The sequence below is a fragment of the Periophthalmus magnuspinnatus genome, chromosome 20 (genome assembly GCF_009829125.3).
Source record: "Periophthalmus magnuspinnatus isolate fPerMag1 chromosome 20, fPerMag1.2.pri, whole genome shotgun sequence".
NCBI lineage: Eukaryota > Metazoa > Chordata > Actinopteri > Gobiiformes > Gobiidae > Periophthalmus > Periophthalmus magnuspinnatus.
In genome coordinates this window covers 15,933,221-15,951,461 of record NC_047145.1, presented here as the reverse complement: position 1 = coordinate 15,951,461, position 18,241 = coordinate 15,933,221, and the positions used below count along the sequence as shown (strand labels likewise).

At 43.5% G+C, this 18,241-nt stretch overlaps 2 protein-coding genes and 1 non-coding gene across 3 annotated transcripts in view; 1 reads left to right on the top strand and 2 right to left on the bottom strand.

Moving 5' to 3' along the window:
• Positions 1 to 297: 297 nt before the first annotated feature.
• LOC117388058 (glycine--tRNA ligase-like) lies at positions 298 to 4,919 on the bottom strand. The gene is made up of 17 exons (XM_055229941.1): positions 4,636 to 4,919; positions 4,183 to 4,284; positions 3,970 to 4,072; positions 3,737 to 3,878; positions 3,405 to 3,493; positions 3,145 to 3,221; positions 2,922 to 3,067; positions 2,695 to 2,844; positions 2,462 to 2,624; positions 2,167 to 2,331; positions 1,978 to 2,090; positions 1,744 to 1,884; positions 1,579 to 1,664; positions 1,381 to 1,490; positions 1,211 to 1,304; positions 942 to 1,132; positions 298 to 773 (listed from the first exon to the last, which is right to left on the bottom strand). Exons 1-17 carry the CDS (start codon positions 4,885 to 4,887, stop codon positions 651 to 653), a joined length of 2,247 nt encoding a protein of 748 aa, XP_055085916.1. The 5' UTR covers positions 4,888 to 4,919; the 3' UTR covers positions 298 to 650.
• On the bottom strand, positions 3,570 to 3,703 carry LOC117388747 (small nucleolar RNA SNORA84). The gene has a single exon (XR_004542849.1). It is a non-coding gene; the product is annotated as a small nucleolar RNA SNORA84 (small nucleolar RNA).
• Positions 4,920 to 7,025: 2,106 nt separating the features above from the next.
• The window catches only part of ctdspla (CTD (carboxy-terminal domain, RNA polymerase II, polypeptide A) small phosphatase-like a), a 31,577-nt gene continuing 20,361 nt past the window's right edge, over positions 7,026 to 18,241 (top strand). The window contains exon 1 of the mRNA XM_033985524.2: positions 7,026 to 7,493. Coding sequence (XP_033841415.1) covers positions 7,418 to 7,493 — 76 coding nt within the window. The 5' untranslated portion in view covers positions 7,026 to 7,417. The remainder of the gene's footprint in view (positions 7,494 to 18,241) is intronic.

Below are 18,241 nucleotides of genomic sequence, written 5' to 3'. Positions count from 1 at the left end.
AGGGGTGGTGCCTCTTCTCTGGCCTGGCTGAAACTCGGTCATTATGTTGCATCATGCTGTTCACTACTGCCTTCAGAATTCTCCCTCACACTGTTAATACAGTGAAATACTAGATTTTAATGATCATTACCTACATTAGTCCTCTACTGAACATGCTTCTGTGCATTTTATGACATTTATTCAGCGTTTCTTATTGCCAGGAATATTGGATGTCAATCACATCTTAATAAGTTGTGAACAACTACTTGAATAAGTTTTATTTGCAGTTGAACAAAACATATGAGAGTATAAGAGTGATTTGAATGCAAGTCACCAGTAAGTGCTGGTTTGTTTTATTGAAATAGTTAAATATTTGTATCCAGTCTGAATGACCTGGAATGGTGTATTGTTCCTCTTATGAAGAAAGCAAAGTTACAGTTTCCTCTTTTAAAAACACAACAAATCATACATAAGACCAATGAAATGCTGCTCATAAGAGAAAGTTCCTGTGCAAGCGTCCACGACTGTTAATACGATGAATACATGGCATTGTAGAGACTGAAGAGAGTGTTCCAGTCCACAATAGCTTATGACAGTATAGTTGCATTTTTCATCCCTGTGGTGCATACACAAAATGATTGTAGGTTCCTTTATGTGACAGCCAAGCTGCTCTACTCTTCAACAGTCAACTTGCCGGTCTCCTGTCCTTCAAAGATGGGGTACTTGCTCTCTGCTTCTGCCCATGTCATTGTACCATTGGCCAAATCCCTGACGATGTCTGGAAGCTCGGTGATCTGAAAAAGAAAAACATTTTATACTTGGAATATACTTATGAAAGAATTTATAGTTTTATCACTACATTACACTACTCGCTACATTGTTTAAATGACAATAAAAAAATAAACAATACATACATAAATATATTCTTATCTGATCATGAAGAATATAATGCCACATCTTACCTCTGCTCTGATCTGCCTCATTGAGTCCCTGTCTCTCAACGTGGCAGTGTGCGGCGTTTTGTTCACTGTGTCAAAATCAATGGTGATGCCAAAAGACACTCCAACCTCATCTGTCCTGGCATAGCGTCTCCCAATGGACCCTGAAGAGTCATCAACTTTGTGAGACACACCATTTTTGGTCATTGCCTCAGCTGAAAAAGAAAAACAGATAATCAATTTGAGAATATGCAATGCATTTTTGAGTGAAATTATAAACAATGTAAACTCACAAAGTGCTTTAACAAAAGGGATGAATTCCTGGTTTACGCTCAAAGGCAGGATAGAGCATTTGTATGGTGAAACAGTGGCAGGGAAGCTGAAATACTGCAGAAAAATAACAAAACCTCAAGCAATCTTTTGACTCCAGTTAAGTGTGTACATATAAAAATGTGTTACTCACTGTTCTTTGTTCATCGCCTTCTCTGACATGGAATGTGTGTTCAAAGATGGTGTACATGATCCTACCAATCCCAAACGAGGGCTCGATAACATTTGGAACAACTTCCTCCACTGGACAAAAAATAAAAGCATTTAATATAATGAAAATGTTTCTCTAGTGATTTAAACTGTAGTTTAACTAATAAAGAGCAAAGCTCACCATGAAGAGTTTTCTGTTGTCGCTTCACATTGACCATGTCCTTTGTGAGTTTGAACGTCTTGCCATCAGTCTCAATGGTAATCTCGCTGAAAAATACAACTTAAAATGTTAAACTATAATCACTAAACTGTTGAAGAGCCTTTAAATAACAAGTGACAAGCTCACCCAGTCTCATTGAGCAGTTTCTCTTGTTCTGTTATGAAACATTCATCACAAATAGACAAGAATTCCATAACTAGCTTAGCGTCCTTCTTGTACGTTTTTCCAAGAGCTCCTTTATTGGGCTCAAACTGCACAACATTTACAGTTTTGTGTGTATAAGTTAAAGAAAAAAATATGGAAGATTGTTTAAATAAAAAAAAATTCACCAGCTGTTTTGCGCACATTTACATTGATAAGGATATGGGCTCTTTAAGGGGCTTTTCTGCTACAAGTGGGACCTTTGTGGCACGTGCATGGCATTGAAGATCATAGCAAGAACGGTCTGCACAACCCACAATCTCGATCCAGCCCTACAAAAATAAAGCAATATCTGAAGGAGAAGCTCACAGCCTTGTAGCAGTAATATCACATTTAGTCAGTACATACATATGATGTTTTGGCTTCAGCATCCCAGCAGTCACAGGCGTAGTGAGCCATCTCATTGTCCATGTGCTGCCGGAATCGCAATTTGTCTTTGGCTACACCAACTTTAGTAAGATAGAGGTAGATCCTCCCAATAAAATATCCAAGGACGGAGTTATTGATTACTCCCTGAAATGTAAATGTTACATATCTTCATGTTATATGGAAACAAACATAACATACAATGAAATAATTACCTCCCATAACAGAAAAAGCAAATAATAAGAAATAAGAAAATAAAAGTTTTGACAAAGCCCACCTGTTCCACTGCATCCCCGAGCTTCATGATTTGTGCAGACTGTCCACTTGTTTGGGCCTTTGAAGAGTACAGCATGATATCCAAGTCGGCTACGTTGGGGAATTTTGGATGAACCTTCTCATTTGGATCCACAAAGTGCTCAATCTCAGCCATAGTAAACTCTCTGCATACAAGACATAGGTGTTTATGGTTCTGATCTTAGAGACAGAAAAAATGTTAAGTGAATCTCATACCTGACACGAATAAGTCCAGAGCGAGGTGAGATTTCATTCCTGAAGGAGTTTCCAATTTGAGCAGCAGCAAAAGGCAGTTTTCCCTGGTTAAACTCTAAAAGTCGCTTGAAATTTAGGAAGATTCCCTGAGCAGTTTCAGGCCTCAAATAGCTTAAAACCAAACAGAAAAAAAACATTAACACTAATATTTTTCCTATTATGAGAAGAGTTTCTATTTGATAATTTACCCTGGCATATTTCCACCAGGTCCTATGGACGTCTGAAACATTAGGTTGAAGGAGATAGGAGGGGACAGGTCGTTTCCTGTGGTGGGGGATTTTACATTATATTTTACAAATAGGTCGGTTAACTCCTGCTGGGTAAAGTTGTCCATCTGAACAACAACAAAAGAACAACACTGATAAAATCATGTCAAAATGGCTTTATAATTGTTAATAAAAAAATACTAACCTGAGTGATCACGTTCTCCATCTCCACCTTCTTCTCAGCTGCACACTTCTTGTCAGACATAAGCTTTTGAAGATGTGCTGAGGACAGAAATGGCAAAGACTGTTTTACACAAAGACTTAACATGTTGTGGATACCTCCAAATCCTGTGAGGGTTTTGCTAGTGCACTTCTGAATATAAGCTATGTTACAAGATTCACAAGCATGGCAGTCAGTACATGGATGCAGTGCAGATTAACTGCAGATATCAAACAGGCGTTTACCTTTAAGGAGATGGTCAGCCCTGAAGCATTCTCCATTCTTGACGTCTTTTACCATGTAGTCAGCAAATTTATCCACATGACCGGAAGTTCTGGTTAGAAATGAGATTTTATTTTGACAAACATCTACAGAGCTTTCAACTTTGAGTGCTAATTTGAGGTAAAAATGAATGTATCTGCAACCGGGCTATGGAATGCTGCTATGGTGACAGCTTCCATGCATAAAATCGCAGAATCAATATGTGCCTGCTAAACAAACCTATAGACCAGCATTGAACAGCTGACTTTAGGAACCACCAGGCAAATGTTTATCTGCTCAGTGATTTTGTACATACTTTAGAACAGGCTCTGGAGTCAACATGGTGCAGTCAATCTCCAGGATCTGCTCCTCCTGAATGAAGTGCTGCCTCCAGGCCTGCAGAATGTTGTTCTTTAGGGCACAACCCACAGGGCCAAAGTCGTACAGGCCACTTACACCTGGAGAGCAAAATGCAATAGTAAACAAAGGTTAAACACCTGCAGGCAGTCATACAGTGGTCAGACCTTAATCCTTACATTAATGCCATACCTCCATAGATGGCAAAGGCCTGGTCATATACAAATCGCCTCTTCAAAGTGTCTTCCATCTTTGCTCTGTCCACAATGTCATCTTTGGGTTGTAAAGCCAGCTCCTATGACAAAGAGGTCGAAGTACTTGACAATTCATATACATTTCCCAACTACAGTTATTTGGTGAACTTGAGAAAATTCTCTTTAAAATAGCACAATAAGGGCGTGTTACCTTCGCCTCTAAAGCTCGCTTTCTTGCTTTAAGTTCAGCCACAGCTTTGGTGACATCCACATCAGGAGCTCCATCCTGTTTGAGTGTCCGCACCAGGTCTCCCTGAAAACAAGAGTACAGCACATTAGAAAAACGCTGCAGTCTATCCCCCACTTATGTTTTGGGTGATTTCTCATCCAAACCCGCAGTGTAAACATGGTCTATGGCTAACCCCACCCCGCTAAACACCATCTGCAGAAGCACTGCTCCCTGAAACGTGGCAGAGGGCGCACGCAGGAGCTAGTTAGCTGACAGCTAACAGGCAATGGCTGCGCCCATTCATTGGCACGAATCAGAGGGAAGCCGGTTAGCATTAGAGGCTTGCGTTGCTTTCCAAGTCTTAGTTTGGCTGAAATAGGGTGGTACATCTGCCTTGTCCGAAGTAATTTCCCTCACATAATAAGTTGTAGCTACCTGTTCTTTGACAGCCAGCCTCAAAGGGGCCAAGATTTCTTCTATGTTCCCGTCCATACTTTGTCCTTCTTGAGCCTGCTGCAGCCACAAACTCTGCTTCTTCTTCTTGCACAGGCAGACCGAGGTTGATAACGGCCTGGTTTTGTGGAAATAACTGAGTGACCGCCGCACAAATGGGACCGGAGAGACGGGACAGACGGACAGGATCTCACTGGTCCTCAGCAGTGCTGATGCGGCGCGGCGAAGAAGCATGGACCACCGCGGTAATGCGAGAGCAGAAGAATGAATGATGAAATCTCTGAGAACTGGAGAATGCGACTTCCGCTTTGCACTCGCACTTTCGATATATTTTGTACACACACGCAGGCACATAATCTGCTGAAGAAGACAAACCATTTTTACAGTTTAATACTTTTGATTTGTTTATATATCGCCATGACTTTATATCTACTATCTAACAAATCTACTAAACAGAACAGCAACAGCTTGAAGAACAGAAGTGCAGTTAATAAAGTGTCCACTGGGAGGCAACATGTGCAAACCAAATATTCAATTTGAGAGAAACATTACATAATAATAATAATAATAATAATAATAATAATAATAATAATAATAATAATAATAATAATAATAATAATAATAATAATAATAATAATTCATTACTTTTCAGTGGGGAAAGAAATATGTTAACTTGTATGGAAACAAAACAGCTGTTCTTTTTTTATAGTTATAGTATTTTATTATTTTATTATCTGCAATGTGTTGTTTTACATTCTGACAGTACATTTCAAATACAAGACTAAACAACTTTACATTGCTTTGAAAGCACCACCTCATATGTCCCCTTACTGGCCCCACAATGTCTTTGTGGAAGTCCAGGGGAGCTTGAATGAAGTGCTGCTTGAGGGACCACAGAGACAGGGACCCATGCGGAGAGAGGGGGGATTGTGTGAATCGAGCTCTTTGCCTAACTACACCCACTGCATTCATGAAACATTTAGAGACCTGCTGGCTTTTGCTTTGAATTCTGTTATGGCATGAGCTGAGTTTTCAAGTTAATACAAACTTCAGCAGATTTTGACAGGTTGTGAGTAGATGACAGAAGCTAGATGTAAAGAATGTGTGATCCACAGTGATATCACTTCAAATAACTTCCTTTTTTTTAATTCAATTGGCTTTACGATAAAACATTGTGTAGTAAAGTTAAAGAGTTTATATTATTACGTATTTACATCCTCATCCTGTTCCTCTTATCTCATGTGGAGTAACCAGTGCAGGTCCAGTCTTATCAGATTTCAAATGGGTACGCAGCTCTGTCAGGCAGTGCAACATGATAATACCGGTCAAGTGCCCAGAAGAGATTGTGATTGTGGGAAGTGCTTCAAAGACACCATGTGTTGTGGTGTCGGCTATACAAGTATAGATTATTGTAAACAGTAGTGGACAAAAGCAATGGTCCAAACTGATATCAGTTGAAACCAAGGGTTTAATATGATCGGATCAGTGTTGTATTTCCTGGTTTGGCCCAGCACCAGATTCTCAGGTGAGGTCATTTAGGAATAAGTGGGTTTTGGCTCCTTCAGACTGACAGCTAAGGTAACATGGACAAACATTCAGACACCACTGGCAAACAACCAGAAAACCACTTTATCTGGCTGGATGCTAACAGTCAGCTGAAGATGAAAATGCTTGATTTAGTAGGTCATATTGTGGCTGCATTTAAATGGCAGTGCACACATTTTTCATATTCCTTATGCTTCATGGCAGTTGTGGATTACATAAATGTGCAAAAACATCATATCATCATATGCAACAATATAACACCACAGATTTTATGCATTTGCAGATAGCCTGTAATGTAGGCTGTATGGGTTTCAGCTTCCTATTTGGAAACATTCAGAAGACTTTTCATGATTCAAAAGATAAGATATTCTGTAAAATATTTTGGATTATTAATTCCTATGCCAATGGACCTAATTTTCATCTATGTGAAACCCATGAATAGTCTACATCTGGGGCCTATGTAATATAACAGCCAACATTTTAGAACTTATGGGTAGATTTTGACAGGCCTATTAAGATTTGTAGGCTATAGACTAGTATTGTGTTTTTGATTATTGCATCTCCGATATTATACATTATCGTGGTTCACACCCTTTCTCTGAAGCCTTTTGGGACTGCTTGCAAACTCTGGACATCCCCCGGGTACCCGCCCCTCAGTTTGAGAATGCTTCTATGGTTCCAAATGTTGTTATTCTATTTGCACAATTTGCTAAAACTAAAAAAGACCTTTCTGAATAAACTGAATGTGTAATACTGTGGTGTGGCGAGTCCAGTGTTGGCCTCTGCCAGGCAGGAGGACGCACGGTCGCCATCTCTGGTGGGTGCGTAACAGTAACCGTATCGTATCGCGCAGCTGATATTGTGAGTAGCAGTGAGTGTACAGTAGCAGCAGCAGCAGCAGAAGGCGGGGGCTGTGCCTGCAACAGCCACAGCGGACACACACACAGCTCGTACGCGGGAATGACGCTTTGTTTGCCTCCTGCTCCTCGCTCTTGGACTGACATCTCAAATGTTGGACGCGCTGTGGCCGATCCTTGTCAGATCCTCTGTTGTTTGTGAGCTCCATGGAAATGGGACTGTCCGCTTCGACTAAAATGGGATTTTAATGGTGCAAACAGCGGACGCTCTGTGCGTGTGCGCAGCCAGGGGACTGTACTATTGGTGATGTTTGCCCAGGAATAAACACGGTGTAGCCGAAGGTGCTGACCATCTCGTTTCCATGGACAACACGTCCATAATAACACAGGTTGCAAATCCGAAAGAGGAGGAGAGCAATTCTTCAAGCCCAGACAAAGGTAAGCAATGGCATTGCGACGCGTTTACATCCAGTTGTTTTTGTATTTGTGCAGCCTGTTCCCGCGCAGCTGTGGATTGTTTATGCTGCACACAGTTGGCTGATGTTGCAGCTCTGAGCGCAGAGAGGACCTGATACGCGGCTTTAGTGGGAAGACCTCCATTGTTCATATAAAGTACAAACAGAGGCTGCCTGTCACCATCACATGAAAAAAACCAATATTTAATTTGATCCATGCTACTGTAATTGGGTCTGGGCTGCATAAAAGGCAACATCCTACAGCTAGGTCCACTTATAATGATGTTATTACTCATCCGTAGAGAATGGAATTTGTCATTCGTGGGTTGCACAGGGTTTACTACAGGGGGCGGGTACGCAGCCCCTTCTTGCACTGGCGGCATCCCCTTATAAGCATCACTGACTTTAAAAATTATGCTCCTTCAAGCTACAACAGGCATTTTATCAAATATGTTATCAACAATGTCTCTGTGTAACTATAGAGAGCACTCGCATTTTGTATTGTTGAGCCTGGGACTGGAGGATCACTAGAGACTAAAACATGGATGCAGGTTTCTAAGGGTGTTGAGTTTATATCAACATTCATAATAATAATAATGCTAAATGTGCCATTGTCTTTGCTGCCCATAATGTGTTGATAATTTAGCAACATGGGTCAAGTGATATGGACATGAATTGTTTTTACTGTCAGCCGTCATCACTATAACACTACCGTATTAAATATATCCAGTTAAGAGTGATATATCAACCATGATATATCAACCATGATATATCAAGCCACTTTGCACTGTTGTTCTGATGCTGCTATTGTACATATTTTTTCCCTTTAAGTATTTCATTTGATTTTTTTAAGCATATCTTTTTAACTTTGTGCATGCTCTTATTTGTATTTGTATTTATTCAGTGTGTTTATGTTGCACTTTTTCACCATATCAAGTTCCTAGTTTGTGAACTGTGTTCACAGACTATGGCAATAAAAGTCTTCTGATTCTGATTCTGATTCTGATATCCAGCATACAACTATTGCGCAACTCCAATATTTGAATGCTGCCTGTAATAGGTCACATTTCTCACTAACTGAAACAGCAGCTGTTGCACAGATTAGGGCCAGAGCAGAGCACATTTTCAGTGTTGTTCAAAGAGCACCACTTCACCGTGTGCTGACTCTAGTGACAAATCCTCTCCATGTGTCGGGCGTTTCAGTCCTGATTAACACTGAGTGGAGCTCCAGTGCACATCACAACTGTACAGTGAGGTTTAGGTTCAGGTGAGTTTATTTGTACTGGTAGGTAGATTTGTTTTTCAGGTTTAGCATCAATACACATTAAGACAATACAGACACATCATCAAACATTCACTTTCACACTGGCTCAGAGTCACAATCTAATAAATACATAAAAAATATATGTAAAAAAAACAACAGAAGAATAAAGTGCTATCTTTGCTGAGTTCCCCCACTGTAAGGCTTCCCTCATACATAACATCCCACATTGCCGGATGGTCCTTGAAGGCCACATGGACTGCACTCCCACAGACTGTGCTGTGTTAAAGGTCACCTTGGTGCATCACCCTCTACTGGGCACCCCGACTGAGTCACCCACTGCCCTGCTGAGATATGAGCTTATATTAGATGTAATGGAGTGTCTCAAGTCACTTCATTCTCAATTTAAGGTTTATTAAAATCATTACTGAACAGGCAACAGCTGCCTTGGGATAAAACAAACAACAAAAGCAACTCACTCTCTAAACACATAATAGAACTGGTAAATGTGGTGTTGGCCATGACGTTGGTATAGAACCACCATTTAAGACATTTTGGTTTTAAAATTAAATCATGGTCATATTTCTTCAATCTTGTTCTTTCATAAAAAATATGCTTGAGGTTTAGCAGAAAAAAAGATCGATAAGATTTTGAGTACAGTGACTTGTAAAATGTGCTTTCTTGTTGGTTGATCTTGTCAGTAAAAGCTCGATGTATTCATCATAGTAGAATTTTGAATGTAAAATGGCAATCACACACACACACCCAGTGCAAAACCTATGCAAATAAATCTCTAATCTGCACCACGGGGCAGATGATTTGACGACTCTGCAGAAGAAAAATAAGAAAAATAAGTTTGGCATTTTGTTATGTAAAGACTTAGGAAATGTTTGCTTTGGACTTAAGATCAATCCCTTCTGTAAACCTTTTTATTACTATGGCAATACAGGATCAAGCTATTATGGATTTATGTACAATCCCGTGTAAAAATATAACTCTTTTTCTTCACATCTTCTCTTATTATAAACTCATGTTGAAACTCAGGCACAGTGTGTGTAGTGTGTTAGTGTGGATTGATTATATTGCTTACATTTTATATTGTATTTCTTACCTGCTCAGGGACTACAGATGGAAACTAGCATCAGCTATAATGTGGTGTAAAGCATCTTTAATATTTTTGCACATTGTCCCTGTCAAATAAACTAATAAAGAAAGAAAGAAAGAAAGAAAGAAAGTGATGTACATTGACTTTACCACCGTCACTTGAGTATAATCTAACTGACCAACCATCGCGCTCACATACTAAATATTTTACCGGACTGGGCAGCCATTTTTCACAGACCTATCAGTTTCATTAAAGGCAAAAAGACACTGTAGCTCATTAGCTGTGTGATTTTTGGTCTTGGTGCAGATATAGTCATGCATAATTGAAAATAAGGTGTCATTATATGGGCAAATGTGAGAAACTGTGATGGCTGGATGAGTCGGTCAGAGCATCTCCAAAACTGTACCGTGGCTCAGATGATTGCATTTTGAACACGCAGTAATCTTATATGTATCTGTGAATTGGATTGCATGAATTTCATCTGGCTTTTTCTTGTACTCAGATCTGATGCAATGCCTTGTAAGAAGAAAGGTTAAGGGCATTTTGATTTAAAGAACAGCTAACTCAGCCTCCACTCATGTGTGTAACTTTTAGTATAGCTTCTAGATGGGTGTCAATGGAAAAGCCCCTCCCTGTAATCAGATTAAGGTTATAATACAGATGAATAATTTCTCACTGTGTGGTTAGAGTCAAACACAAATCAAATCACCATAAACTTGAATAGAAATTAGAACTGACACAGCGGCCTGTACGACTTTAGCCATATATTGTGCATCAGTGGTTAGTCTAGCAATCCTCTTCAGAAAGTTATGAAGACCTGGCTGTGTAAAGAGTGAAGTGTTAGTAGCATTCACTTAATCCTGTCATGTGGATGGTGAACCATGACAGAGAAACAACAGTCTGGAATGGCCACACACTTACAGTACTACAGTAGCGACAGTAGCTCAGTTGGTAATGTTTGTGCACTGATCCGAAGCTTGGTGTTTTGAATTCCGCTCTTGACATAAACATCATGGGTAGAGCGGTCAGAATCGCTCACCCACAAGTTGGCGGTGCGATTCCAGCTCCCACAGATGAATGCTGTCGTTGTGTCCTTGTGCAAGACACTTAACCCACCTTGCTTGCCAGCGTCTGCGTACACAGGTGTATGAATGTGTGTGCTAATGGGTGACTGGTTCCTTGATGTAAAGCGTTTTGAGTGCCTTGAAGGTGGAAAAGCGCTATAAAAATGTGACCATTTACCATAAAAATTGTTTCCATGTGGTTCTCATCCAACAACATCTCTGACTGGACAAAACTGTTGTCTCTGGCAGTTGCTTCCCCGCTTGTGAATTATATAGACATTATCAATCATCTTATTTATTTCACAAATACCTGATTTTGCAAAAGCCTGGACCAACACTTTAAGTCTTTTTTGAGATGTGAAGTTTATTACTTTGTGTTGTCTAAACATGTTTGTCTTTTGGATTTTAAGTACATTCATTAATTGATTTGGCTATAAAAATCAGAAGCCCTTCATGAAGAAAAATACAACAAGGCAGTTTACGTCGCCCGGACTGGCGTTACCGGGGCCCCACCCTGGAGCCAGGCCTGGGGTGGGTGCTCGGCAGCGAGCGCCTGGTGGCCGGGCCTTTCCCCACGGGGCCCGGTCGGGCCCAGCCCGAAGAAACGACGTGGGGCCGTCCTCCCGTGGACCCACCACCTGCGGGAGGAGCCATGAGGGGCGGGTGCGGAGAGATCCGGGTAGCAGTCGAAGGCGGGGACCTCGACGACCGGATCTCCGGACATGGAGACTAGCTCTGGGGACATGGAATGTCACCTCGCTGGGGGGGAAGGAGCCTGAGCTTGTGCGGGAGGTTGAGCGTTACCGGCTAGATATAGTCGGCCTCACCTCCACGCACAGCTTGGGCTCTGGAACCCATCTTCTTGAGAGGGGTTGGACTCTCCATTTCTCTGGCGTTGCCCGCGGGGAGCGGCGGCGAGCTGGTGTGGGCTTGCTCATTGCCCCACAGCTCAGCCACTGCGTGTTGGGGTTCACTCCGGTGAACGAGAGGGTCGCGTCCCTGCGCCTTCGGGTCGGGGACAGGAATCTCACTGTTGTGTCGGCCTACGGGCCAAACAGCAGTGCAGAGTACCCGGCCTTCTTGGAGTCCCTGGGAGGGGTACTAGACAGTGCACCAACCGGGGACTCCGTTGTTCTCCTGGGGGACTTCAACGCCCATGTGGGTAACGACAGTGACACTTGGAGGGGCGTGATTGGGAGGAACGGCCTCCCCGATCTGAACCCGAGCGGTGTTTTGTTATTGGACTTCTGTGCTAGTCACAGCTTGTCCATAACAAACACCATGTTCGAGCACAAGGGTGTCCATCGGCGCACATGGCACCAGGACACTCTAGGTCGGAGGTCGATGATCGACTTTGTTGTCGTGTCATCTGACCTCCGACCGCGTGTCTTGGACACTCGGGTGAAGAGAGGGGCTGAGCTGTCAACTGATCACCACCTGGTGGTGAGTTGGATCCGCTGGCGGAGGAGGAAGCCGGACAGACCTGGCAGGCCCAAGCGTATTGTGAGGGTCTGCTGGGAACGTCTGGCGGAGCCCTCTGTCAGGGGGGTCTTCAACTCCCGCCTCCGGGAGAGCTTCTCCCTGATCCCGGGGGAGGTTGGAGACATGGACTCCGAGTGGGCCATGTTCTCCACCTCTATTGTTGATGCGGCTGCTCGTAGCTGTGGTCGTAAGGTCTGTGGTGCTTGTCGCGGCGGCAATCCCCGAACCCGGTGGTGGACACCGGAAGTAAGGGATGCCGTCAAGCTGAAGAAGGAGTCCTATCGAGCCTTGTTGGCTCGTGGGACTCCTGAGGCAGCTGATGAGTACCGGCAGGCCAAGCGTGCCGCGGCTCGGGCAGTCGCAGAGGCAAAAACTCGGGGTTGGGAGGAGTTCGGGGAGGCCATGGAGGAGGACTATCGGACGGCCTCAAAGAGATTCTGGCAAACCGTCCGACGCCTCAGGAGGGGAAAGCAGTGCTTCACCAACACTGTTTACAGTGCGGGTGGAGAGCTGCTGACCTCAACTGGGGATGTTGTCGGGCGGTGGAAGGAATACTTTGAGGATCTCCTCAATCCCACTGTCACGTCTTCCGAGGAGGAAGCAGAAACTGGGGACCCAGAGGCGGACTCGTCCATCACCCTGGCTGAAGTCACTGAGGTGGTTGGCAAGCTCCTCGGTGGCAAGGCTCCGGGGGTGGATGAGATCCGTCCTGAGTACCTCAAGTCTCTGGATGTTGTGGGACTGTCTTGGCTGACACGTCTCTGCAACATCGCGTGGCAGTCGGGGACAGTACCTGTGGAATGGCAGACCGGGGTGGTGGTCCCTCTGTATAAAAAGGGGGACCGGAGGGTGTGTTCCAATTACAGGGGAATCACACTCCTCAGCCTTCCCGGTAAGGTCTATTCCAGGGTGCTGGAGAGGAGAATCCGACCGATAGTCGAACCTCGGATTCAGGAGGAGCAGTGTGGTTTTCGTCCTGGTCGTGGAACACTGGACCAGCTCTATACTCTCCATCGGGTCCTCGAGGGCTCATGGGAGTATGCCCAACCAGTCCACATGTGTTTTGTGGATCTGGAGAAGGCATTCGACCGTGTCCCTCGTGGTGTCCTTTGGGGGGTGCTCTGGGAGTATGGGGTCCGGGGCTCTTTGCTAAGGGCTGTCCGGTCCCTGTATGACCGGAGCAGGAGCTGTGTTCGCATTGCCGGCAGTAAGTCAGACCTGTTCCCAGTGCATGTTGGACTCCGCCAGGGCTGCCCTTTGTCACCGGTTCTGTTCATTATATTTATGGACAGAATTTCTAGGCGCAGTCAGGGGCCGGAGGGGGCCTGGTTTGGGAACCACAGGATTTCATCTCTGCTGTTTGCAGATGATGTTGTCCTGATGGCTTCTTCGAGCCAGGACCTGCAGCAGGCACTGGGGCGGTTTGCAGCCGAGTGTGAAGCGGCTGGGATGAGAATCAGCTCCTCCAAATCCGAGGCCATGGTTCTCGACCGGAAAAAGGTGGTTTGCTCTCTCCGGGTGGGTGGTGAGTCTCTGCCCCAAGTGGAGGAGTTCAAGTATCTCGGGGTCTTGTTCACGAGTGAGGGAAGGATGGAGCGTGAGATTGACAGGCGGATCGGTGCAGCGTCTGCAGTGATGCGGTCGCTGTATCGGTCCGTTGTGGTAAAGAAGGAGCTGAGCCGGAAGGCGAAGCTCTCGATTTACCGGTCAATCTACGTTCCTACCCTCACCTATGGTCATGAGCTTTGGGTAATGACCGAAAGGACAAGATCGCGGATACAAGCGGCTGAAATGGGCTTCCTCCGCAGAGTGGCCGGGCGCACCCTTAGGGATAGGGTGAGGAGCTCGGTCACACGGGAGGAGCTCGGAGTAGAGCCGCTGCTCCTACACGTTGAGAGGAACCAGCTGAGGTGGCTCGGGCATCTGCTCAGGATGCCTCCTGGACGCCTCCCTAGGGAGGTGTTCTGGGCATGTCCCACCGGGAGGAGGCCCCGGGGAAGACCCAGGACACGCTGGAGGGACTATGTCTCTCGGCTGGCCTGGGAACGCCTTGGGGTCCCACCGGAGGAGCTGGAGGACGTGTCCGGGGTGAGGGAAGTCTGGGAGTCCCTGCTTAGACTGCTGCCCCCGCGACCCGGCCCCGGATAAGCGGAAGAAAATGGATGGATGGATGGATGGATGGCTATAAAAATCTCCCCAGTGACCATGACAGCTTTTTTCATCTTATGCCAAATTGGGCAATATTCTTATCATTAAGTAAAAGCTTTGTTGTGCAACCACAGAAACATAACATAACATAAAATCTACCGCTGTTTTACTGTGTTTTAAAAGAGAATTTCTAACTGTGATATTTGATTTTAAAGATTCAAGATGTATCACAAATGTAAATACACACCCACAACATCCTTGCTTTAGTTGTCCATATGTCAAGGGATCTTATTTGTTCAGTCATTGCTGGCTGTGAGCATCAATAATACAGTGTTTATTATGGTCTGTTCGCCATGGGGGTGTGTGAGGTGCTTCTGTCTGCAGGCAACTGCTGGGACTCCCTGCCCCAGAACACTCCTCTGTCCCCACACTTTAGGGCTACACTGAGGAGGAGATGTGGGATAGATATGGGAAAAGTTCATTCAGAAAAATACTGCAGTGTGTTTTTTCAATTTTTAATCAGTGGAGTTTATTAGTTAAAGTTTGTTTTAATAGCATTAGCCTTGTGTCTCCCTTTTCTACATAATATGTGGGCCAAAAGTTTGATGTTTTGTTGACATTGCAAATAAATGCCAAATGTTAATCTGAATGTTACAAGTGCCTAAAGGGCCCATATTATGCTATTTTCTGATCTATATTACAACGTTGTTTCCTCAACACAAACATACCTGGAGTTGTGTTTCGTTTCATCCACACATGTTTAACACACAAAACACTGCATATTTAGGCTGAGTTCTTCTCTCAAATAGAAAACATTCTATTCCACCTTGTGATGTCATGTGGTAATACAGAAAATGTTGTGTTTTTAAACTTTCACCTTCACTAGAATAATTTGGATGATTTCAGCTCTGGAATTACCAATCTCTTCTGAACTGGTTAACGTAAAGACTACTGCTTCATGACATCACAAAGTGGAACAGAGCATTTTAAGCTTTGGACATGAAAACAGACCTATAATAAAGGGTTACTCAAACATATGTGAAAGAAACAAAGCACAACTCCTGGTATGTTTTTGAGGAGATAACATGTCTTAAATGGCACATGAGTCACGTTTGTGTAATATAGGACCTTTAATGTAATGTGTAAATATACATGCTCACTATATAACTTAGTCAACAATATCCTCTCCAATGAAGATTTTTTTCCAGTGACACATCCATTTTGTGTTTCTGGCATTCTCTTATTAAAATCCAAAAGGGGCTCTCTCATTAACGAGGCAGTCTGTGCTCCTGTGGTTATATTAGACTCTGAGTGAGATGTAATTGTACTGCAATCCATCCTCCCAAACGTGTGGGCTGCTTCTTTCTTCCCTCCTCAGCGCCTCTCTGGGAATACTCAATGCTATCACTCAGCGCACTGTTTTAGAGGAAAAAAATAGGAAGTTGTTTCTGGAGTTACAGGCCAAATCACGCAAGTTATGAGCAATAGGAGAGCAGCCTGTACCCCTGTGGCTAACCCGCACAAGTGAAGCATTTCTTCATCTGAGCTGCAGTCTTTTGTCAGTGAGCTCCAAGGTCCATAGGGCACTGGTCTTTTTTCTCATGCCTGTCTAGATCAGGGTTGTGTGTTTGACAGCACTGTGGGAACTTTCAACTTGTGGCTTGCTGTTGTGGCGTATTTTAAAAAAAGAAAATAACACAACTGAAATAAAATAATAATATTGATTTTTTCAGGTGTTGTCAATACTGTATACCATTGGTGCTAGTTCCAAATGGAGAAACAAATGTGAGTTCTGCGTGTGAAGATGATATGCTGTGGTATGTAGGGTAGAAATGTTGTATACACACCTTATCTGATAATAATGTTGCGTTATGGAGCTATTTCCTTCCTACAGAAAACACATTTTTCAAAATTCCAAAGTTCACATCTGTTTTTATCTGTGTTTTTTTTGTGATCAAGTCTGATGCAATATATTATGAGAAAAGTGACTATGAGTGAAAATAATCCCGTTACTAATGCTCCAAAAGCCTCTGTCCCATGAGCAAAAGGCACCGTATGTTCCCCAGCTCCAGACCGCCCTACACCGGGGAACAAAAATAACTCAAAACGCACACATTTTGGCATTGGCCCAGGCTATGATTAATTGAACATCCGTTAAGCCACACCACATTGTCAAAACAGATCAATCTTCCAGAGATACAGAGCTAAGGGTCAAGGTTGGTATGTGTTGCTAAAATAGACCATAGTTAAAGTGTAGTACCCTTCGTGGCATGCTTATTTTGCTTTGTTATCTGGCTGGTATTTGTCATAGGTAATTGCCCATCTACCAGGGAGATCATGTGGCTTCCATAATGATTTTCTGTCCGCTCGATCTGAATAATGGTGCTGGCGATGGTGGGGTATTTGACAGAATAGCATTAAAAGTCAATGCATTTTTAAAGACAAGTGCGGAATAGGCAAACAGTAGCGGAATACAAAGACGCTTTCTGCAGCTCTCTGGAGTAAAGGTGAATTCTGTTTAACTGTGAATCTCCAGGGGTCAGGAAGTAGGACATGATGTGTTCAGGAGCCATGGGAAACTGTAGCATTGAGGCAGAACAAATACATCCATAAACAAATAGTATATGACCTACATCCTTCTTGCTTTTCTATTTTGGTAGGCTCGGCTTGGATTTTATCTGAAACCCACCTCTTCTCCCTCTCAATTTATACTAGCTAGACAGGATATCGTGCTGTTTTATTGTTCTTTTAGTATGTATCGTGCTACCTGTATATTTGGTTCCTGTTTGACTTTCATGTGAATTATAGAAATAGACTTGATTTGAATTGAAAGGTTTCTATAAAAAGTACTTAAAGATACACCATATAACTTTTTCTGCTGGAGGGTCAGTCACCTGCTGTTCTCTATGAAGATGTTATTGCTTAATGTTTCACGGTATGGCATTTATTTATTCAGTTGCAGGTGTTTTAGCCTGTAAACTGACCTGGTGGCATCACTTGCTTGTATCCATGGAGACGGACAAGCAAGTGGCAAACCCCTCACCAAAAAAGATACATGTGCGCTCCACCTTTGATTTACCCTGCATTCTGCCTTCTGACTTAACTACAACAATATTTTATTTTTTTAATCACGCATTTTCTCACATTTTTCTTATCCCACCTCTAGCCCAGCTGAACATTGGGTCATAATGTAAAACTTGAAAACTTCAAATCCCTCACTCGAGATGCCTTGACTAAAAGACCCCTGGATTTCCCATCTCCCTCTGATCCTTCGGGCTTGAGCTTGTCAGCGCTGATCAGAACAGAGGAGGAGATATAAATACTCCAGTGCCACAGCCCCAAACAACGTGGGCTATATTGCTGCCAGTTGCGTAACTCCTCAGTCAGATCTCCCTCATTATTTCCGTAGCCGAGCCTCCGTGGGTTAATTCCCCCATGCTTGTCATCTTCTTCAGAGCATTCGAGAAACAGCAGCAGCAGTGAGTGGAGGAGCGAGTCATTCCCTGTGGGCTGTAGACGAAGAGCACCCACACCAACCAGGAGAAGGCGTCGGGAATATCGGGATCTACAATTATACAACATGTGAACCTTCAATGTTCTGAGTCTGATCTTAGTTGAAGCATGTTTACACGAGGACTTAAGAGCAGCTCATCTTGCATAATGATGGTAAA

What these genes read in the sequence shown, in the direction of transcription:
- LOC117388058 (XM_055229941.1), bottom strand. Translation starts at nt 4,887, where the DNA reads ATGCTTCTTCGCCGCGCCGCATCAGCACTGCTGAGGACCAGTGAGATC. An exon ending in TCTGGACTTATTCGTGTCAG is followed by an intron (nt 2,625 to 2,694) that starts GTATGAGATTCA and finishes TCTTGTATGCAG; the next exon opens with AGAGTTTACTATGGCTGAGA. An exon ending in CTGAAGCCAAAACATCATAT is followed by an intron (nt 2,091 to 2,166) that starts GTATGTACTGAC and finishes TTATTTTTGTAG; the next exon opens with GGCTGGATCGAGATTGTGGG.